This window comes from Penaeus japonicus, unplaced genomic scaffold, assembly GCF_977035675.1.
Source record: "Penaeus japonicus unplaced genomic scaffold, GWHDUDI00000001_assembly GWHDUDI00000028, whole genome shotgun sequence".
Taxonomy (NCBI): Eukaryota; Metazoa; Arthropoda; class Malacostraca; order Decapoda; family Penaeidae; genus Penaeus; species Penaeus japonicus.
In genome coordinates this window covers 6,061,090-6,068,589 of record NW_028234430.1, presented here as the reverse complement: position 1 = coordinate 6,068,589, position 7,500 = coordinate 6,061,090, and the positions used below count along the sequence as shown (strand labels likewise).

General features: G+C 34.0%; 1 protein-coding gene across 1 annotated transcript in view; it reads right to left on the bottom strand.

The window, feature by feature from the left end:
- Positions 1 to 7,152, bottom strand: part of Cog7 (conserved oligomeric Golgi complex subunit 7) — an 8,332-nt gene extending 1,180 nt beyond the window's left edge. The window contains exons 1-14 of the mRNA XM_043006851.2: positions 7,023 to 7,152; positions 5,443 to 5,532; positions 5,075 to 5,155; positions 4,833 to 4,937; positions 3,975 to 4,106; positions 3,580 to 3,763; positions 3,140 to 3,333; positions 2,517 to 2,736; positions 2,224 to 2,349; positions 1,602 to 1,702; positions 1,232 to 1,400; positions 759 to 929; positions 397 to 599; positions 149 to 258 (exon numbers count right to left, since the gene is read on the bottom strand). Of these exons, the coding sequence (XP_042862785.2) occupies positions 149 to 258; positions 397 to 599; positions 759 to 929; positions 1,232 to 1,400; positions 1,602 to 1,702; positions 2,224 to 2,349; positions 2,517 to 2,736; positions 3,140 to 3,333; positions 3,580 to 3,763; positions 3,975 to 4,106; positions 4,833 to 4,937; positions 5,075 to 5,155; positions 5,443 to 5,532; positions 7,023 to 7,025 (1,889 nt within the window). The 5' untranslated portion in view covers positions 7,026 to 7,152. The remainder of the gene's footprint in view (positions 1 to 148; positions 259 to 396; positions 600 to 758; positions 930 to 1,231; positions 1,401 to 1,601; positions 1,703 to 2,223; positions 2,350 to 2,516; positions 2,737 to 3,139; positions 3,334 to 3,579; positions 3,764 to 3,974; positions 4,107 to 4,832; positions 4,938 to 5,074; positions 5,156 to 5,442; positions 5,533 to 7,022) is intronic.
- Between the last annotated feature and the right edge of the window lie 348 nt (positions 7,153 to 7,500).

Below are 7,500 nucleotides of genomic sequence, written 5' to 3'. Positions count from 1 at the left end.
CTTTACTTTACTTTCTTATTCACAAGAATGTGTATGTTTCTTACTAAATGCATAGGAAGAACTTTATATTTTAACAGCATATCAGTATATCCAATAAGTTTTAATCTGCCAAGAATAAAATGCTGAAATCTCAAAGTCACACCCTTACCCAGAACTACAAGTTGTATTGGCCTCCTGCAAAGCACGGTTAAGTGCCGGGCTATGATTCACCAGCAATGGCTCCAGGTGCTGTGGTAGTGTCATCAGATACTGTCCTATCTGAAGTAGATATATAATAATTCAGTACTTTTACCACTTCAGCATCACATACTACAGAATATATATCCCCCCACTACAATTCTTCTCTTACAAAACAAAATAAAACAAAAAATAGAAAGAGAAAAAAGAAAAACTAACCTGTGTAACATACTCCTGTGGTGAAAAAGATAACGAGAGATGTGTTGCAGTTCCCTGACGCGAGTTCCAAGCTGGTAGGTCTGGCAAGGAGGCCAGCTGGGATGACACCGGGTTCATGATGGTGTGCAGGGCCACTTCCACTGTACTCTGACACTGCGCTTGAGACTGTGTCATGCTGTTCTCCAGGAGTCGGCCATCTTCATCTGTGTTTTATTACATATTCTTCTAAATTATCTATACCATAGCAGATATGGGGAAAATATTCGTGTCACTGTTTCACCTCAGTGAGTGTAATATAATCAAATGATAGAAGGAAGGAATCAAGACCAAATGCCATAAAAAAGAAGGGAAACGTCACTTACCAACAACCTTAATAACTAACTGCTTCAAACTCTCTACCCCTTGTTTTGAAAGGAGGAGATCAGGAGTTGCAGAAAAGGGTGTAGCAGGCTCCCACATGAATTTGGCAGCGGCATTTGTGAACATTGAAGCCAAGGAGTGTTCCATGTTATCAACTGCCATTACCAGCTCACCTTAGGGAGAGAAAATTACATAGTATTATTAAAAATGAGTCCGTAAATCTGAGATAATTTTGCATATATCTAAATAATCTGAAATCATATTCTCATCCACATCCAGTTCCAACATTAATTCTACATTACTCACACATGCAATATGATTAATCATTCATTTATAATTCATGTAATTTTATGAAGTACTGTTTTCTCTTATATACTGCCCAATTCCCAAAAGTCTTTAAGAATCTGGGCTCGTATGACAGAAACTATGACCCTCATTATCTCAAAGCAAATCAAATGCAATTAAAAAATCTTACCTGCAGCCTGAATTAGGTTCAGACATGTTGTAAATACTGTCCAGTCATCTTCTATCGAAGTCTTCTGTTTCTCTACATGCCTGACGGTTTGCGCTAGACGACTTGTAAACTGCTCAATGTATGTAGCTAATGCAAATACCAAACTTGGGAAAGTCCATCCATTTGTCAGCTGTTTAGAGGTTGTAATAATCTTTATAACACCTCTTCGCAAATAACCATATGAATATTCATGATTCATTTTCATAAAGATAAATCATTATCAGCAATAAATGCCATACTATCACAAAATTCAACATTCATTCAAAATGCCTACATATGTAATGCATTACCTAAACAGGTATAAACAAATGAACCTAAACTGTTAACGCACCTGCAAACATCTTTCTGCTGCCACCTCAGCTTGACTTGAAAGCTTACTGCAATATTCTCTCAACCTTCGTAGGGTTTCTGCCATGTCATTCTTTACAATATCTGAAATCATATAACAGTCATTTCTATAACCATAACCTTTATCCATGAATAAACGTCAAAAAAACAATAAAACCATAGTGGATAGAATACATGCACTCTCGGTAGTCAACCAGTTTAGAAAAAGTTCAAAAGTTCTCTTCACGAGTAATCAAAGAAACTTGGTAATAAATCTGAATACCTTTTTAAATGAAAGGATTAATATCAAATAACACAAAAGTGTTTTCAGTTCGACATTAGGTTTCTCTCCACTTGTAAAGGCCAAAATTAATATGAATACTCAGTATTGTATCTTTAAAAAATTAAAATGTGTACATACAAAAAATTAACTATACTACTGTTAAATATATATGAATCTCACATTTACTTATAAAACATATGTTTACATTTCAGAGAAAAAATTACAAAGTAAAATTCAGTGTTTACATATGTTACATAAAAATAATATATAGGACAGTAGTAACATGCACAGCTTGGGACCATTAAGTTAGTATGAAAAAAATTAAAATATGCACAGCACTAACCAGCAGATATGAGATGTGACAGCAGAAGAGCTTCTTCATATTCTTGATATTTCAAAACTTGTTCTTGCAATGGAGCGTAAACGGCCTGCACAACGGCCCTCTGAGACTGATAGAAGACCTCTTGGCCTGTTGCAAATAAAATAATAAGACTTGATTTATGGATTGCATGGAATGTTTTTCTGATGTATATACCCAAGTTATATCAATTATGTATAAAAGACAAAAAACAATATATAGGCAAGCACATAAATTTATAAGCCAAAATATTATGAAGTGACATCTTATGCCCTAACCTGGTTTTGCCATGCCAACTGAGGATTCAAAATCTCTCAGAAATTGATCCCCAGAACTTTTAACAGAGATGAGAAATGCTAGTGGTTCTTCTTGTTGTTTGGATGAAGCTGCAATAACCTGACTGATGGGAGGATCAAGTGATGACAAGGTAGCAGCAGCCAGTTGAGAGAGCAAAAGGTTTGAATCAGATCCTTCAAAGACTTGTCCACACCAACGCAACTGCAAATGAAGAAAGTTTCCGTCAGATGCCTATTGCAGTCACAATACAGTAAATTTACAATAAAGCCACATTCCTCATCCACAATTGGTTCATATACAATACTGAAGTCATTATTCAGTGCCTATTTTGCACTGTGTATGGTATCATATGTTTTTACTTACTTTCCTTAGTTCGGCAGAAAACTACTCTAAAAATGATGCTGTTCTTGAGTTTGGCCAGAGTATTATACATCTTTACCATTCTTATATTTCTCTCTCAAGTACAAATGTTAAAAAAAAATAAAACTTCCTAATCTTTAATAATATCATACAGAAGGACAGGTCTGATTATAAATGAGAACCTACTTAGTTTGAATGAATGGATCGGAATGCAAACACTATTATATACCAACATTACATTTACCTGATTTGCTATGAGAAGAGAAAGCCTATCATAGAAGGAAGTCAGCCACAGTGCTGGGCCACTTAACTGGGACCCCTCAACTCCATTCCGCCAAGCAGTGGCCAGCTGACCAATCTCGCACTTGTGATAGTAACTTTCAAGCTGATCAACACGTCCTAGCGATCGCAGAAGTCTTGCATATTTCACAGATTCATCTGAAATTAAAGTAACACTCTATAGAGACTGATCATGATAAACAAAGGGTGGGTACTAACTCTATGTCATTAAGCTGAAAGAACCTAACATGATATAGAGAAAATAAAAAGTTACTGCACATACAGAATACATATTTATTTATGCTAAACAAATCAATTTGTAAACTAACAAAGTTTTATAGCAATCTACAAAATATTTTTAAAAAAATGAAAATACTTAATATGCTATAAAATATTTCCACCTACCTAAATTGTGTTGTGTAAATGCTGCCACAATATGTGGGCTGGCCAGTGCTTCTAGCCTGACTTTTAAACCTTCAAGATGTGCCACACGGTCTTCATAGTCAGGCACATGGGTCAAAATCCCAAGACAATTCTGAAGGGCTACTAACTTGCTAGCAATCGCATCAATATCTCCACTGTCCATCACCTGTGAATAAACAGAATTCGTTTCCTTCATCAAAAACATAAAATATCTACACACAAAAGAACCTTAGAAAAAAAAAAAAAAATAGTTGTCCACAATTGCTATAAGCAAAGCTGCTTCCCTTTGCTAAAAATCAATACTAATCTCATACATAAGATCTCAAGAGAAACATAATAATCAAATCCTACAACTCGAACGATCAAAATCGCTTTACCTCCTCGATATCTGTGGAGAGCGTGGTCCAGTTATCCGCCTCCCGGAGAGCCTGGGAGGAAGCCACCAATCTTCCCTTCAAGGAATCGAGCTTGACAAGGGTCTGCATGCTGGCAGCTGTGTTATGTTCAACCTTGAAGAATAAGAATCATAACAGGAGTTGCATTTATTTAATCACTTTTTTTGTCTACTAAAAAAAGAAATGATATACATATTATATTTCATATGATACATATAAGCTAGTATATAAATTATATATATATAATATATATATATATATATATATATATATATATATATATATATATATATATATATATATATATATATATATATATATATATGTATATATAATTTCCCTTTTAAAATACATTACATGAAAATGCATACCAGTAAAACTATGTTCAACAACAATCATAAAGGGATCAAGTTACATAAAAACTCACACAATGTTATGAGTATGTTAAAATATAAACTCATCCTCTTTGAAGTGTCATCTAACTTTTACAATATATCATATAACTGTCTATATTTAACCCTTCCAAGATGGCCCATATCTTAGAATGTTCAGCCTGGGCTTGGAATCTTAAGATATGTAAGTTTTATCATTTTCTAGACTTACTGAATGATATATGATGAGTCTATATATGATATAATAACAATATGATACTGTTTTATATTTGGTATGATGCCCTATTGACACAACTAAAGAATTTATGCCTTATAATTTCAACAAAAGGAAAATTGCAGAGCAGTAATGATCTGAACAGGCAAAACATGCCTGTCATGGAGGCATTAAAAATATAATTCATCATATTATAGTCATTTATAGGAAGCGAATATGAAAGAGAACCAATACCTTTTCAATGTCCTGCCGCACACTCTTCATCTGGTTCTTGAGCACAGCCACTTCATGGCCTAGAGATTCTATGTCCCTCAGTACCCTTGGTAAACTGGCCATCACCTGGAACAATTTTCACCTAATGTTTTAAAAAGCACTAAATTCTTTTGGTAAATATTGATTTCTTTTCTCAACACTGTTCAGACATCACACTGACAATGCATAATATGTTGCTACAATACTAAATATAATTATGATACCTGTTGGCTGGTCTCCTCTAAAGCATTATTCACTTCTTGAATTGCCAGCTGAAGTCTTAAGACTTGGGATGATGCATAATGCTGCAAGGTATGAGAAGAAAATTGTTGTATTCAAAGTCAATATATTCAAAAACATAATAATATAGCTTTCAATACTACTTACACATCCTCTGACTCATCAGACATATTATAAAAACTGTAAGAAGATCCTAGAAACTACATTATTAAATATTATCTTTTCCATCAGAAAACTGAATGGCAACCTACATTTTTTTAATAACCATTTCCTATAATACTGTAAATCTTATAGTCAAAACAGGAAATGCAATTTACAACGCAAATAATACATTCTACACAGAAATGCTTACATCTCTATTCTGATGTGCTTCTGGGCTTCTGAAGATGTTGTTGATCCATTCCTTTGGCTCAAAGCTTTCTTGGGAAAAAGTTGTAAGATCCTGAAATATAAATATCATCTGTATACAATGGTGACCTGTAAACCCACTGAAAATATAAACTAATTTATTACCTTTAAATAAAATTTTTGTACATCATTTTTTACTTACTGATATTATACCATTTATAACCAAAAGTATATCTAGTCTATATCAGTTTGCTTTCCCATAAAAGAATACTACTACACATAAGGATCATGGCAGGCTTCAACTCTACCTGTATGTAAAATACAGAATTCTGTCCCTGTTCTAAGAATATAAAAGAGCTTGTGGTGAAAGTAATAATCAAAGTGATAGTAATAATACATAAATCAGATCTGTGAATATCTAATGATATTGCATGTAAGTGTAAATCCTCTACAACAAAAGTGGAACCTCACTATCAAACAGTTGGCAGTGTGATGGATTTGGTGAACCAGTGAAACTTAATTGTATTACTGATACTGATATAACTTAGGGATCATATGAACTATTGATCATCCAGGCTCCTTTTCGGTAACCTGCAGTTTTCATAAGAACTAAGTTAGGTAAGTTGCTGATCAAAAGCCAAAGTCAGGTTAGCTGTGGTTGGAATTCCATATTTTGGATGATAATGAAACAGGAAGATATTACAGAAAAAAAAAATTCTAATGAGTGTAGCTTAGACTCCTGTATATGTGAGGCTATATTATTCCTTCTGCAGCCTCTCATTATCTTAATGTTGTTTTTCACCTTGTTTAAATAAGATTTGATCATCTGCATTAGGTTATGCTAAGTTAGGATAGATTAGGTTATCTTAGGTTCAGATATATTGATTAGGTTAGGTTAGGGTAGACTTGGTTAGAATAAGTTAGATTAGGATAGTTCTGGCTAGTACAGGTTAGGTTGGTTTAGGATAGGGTAGGGTAGGATGGGATAGATTGAGTTGGGTTAGGTTAAGTTAGGTAAATAGGCAAAGGACATCTAACCTGGTGTGGTAAAGACAGGTAAGTTGTTCATAAGAACAAGTTGGATAAGCTGTAGGTCAAAAGGCCAAAGTCGGGTGACCCGTAATTTATATGACATGCTGGGTAAGCTGTAGTAAAAATGATCCTGACGTAGTTAAGCATAAAGCTAGATCAGCCATCCTGAACTTGTATATGTTAAAGAAACTGAAATGCCAGAATTTAATTTAGCAAAGACCAGGTTATATTAGTCGACATTATCAGACAAACACCACCCGAACATTTTTATCTATTGCCGGTTGATCGTCCATGAGATTTCAAGCAAGATTTCAAGTCCTATTCCAGAATTCAAAAACTTATATTAAAGGGTTAGTCACATGCTATATGATAAATAAAACATTTTCACCGTCTAAAATGCTGTTTATTACTGCATGCATTAAACATAATATCAACACCCACTACCATTGCTGACGTGGGACCTGGTGCTAGAAGACCGACTCTTTATTTCGCCTTATTTACGACGGAATATTACAATAATCACCTCAAATGTAACGCGTAAATCATTCTTACCATAGTGCAATGATGCTTTTCAACAGAAACTCAATAAATTATGTGTAATTATGTCGATACAGGTATACGCTCCGGACTCTTGACATTTGTTTGTTTACATCGCTTACATCTGCAACGTCAGCTGTTTGACATAGAAAATGGGAACGAGGAGGCGGGAGATTTGAATTCTGAGGATGAAATTAAAAGGTGTTGAATTAATGGCATTGTAATTGTTTGTTTTGAGAGTATCGTACTAAACTTAAATACGCTAAGAATTAATATTCTAATGATTCTAAGAACAGTGTCAAAGATGTGTGGATTTCCAAGTCTCTTTACCTCATATCAAAACCACCACTATATCATGTCAGTAAGAATTATCTGTATCATCTAGTGAATAAAAATATTATTTTATCATATATGTAGGAGGGTTTTGCATTTGAAAAAGTCTCAAGGATATTAAAGGATGTTATAGAAGCAAATTAGTAAGAAATATATTTGC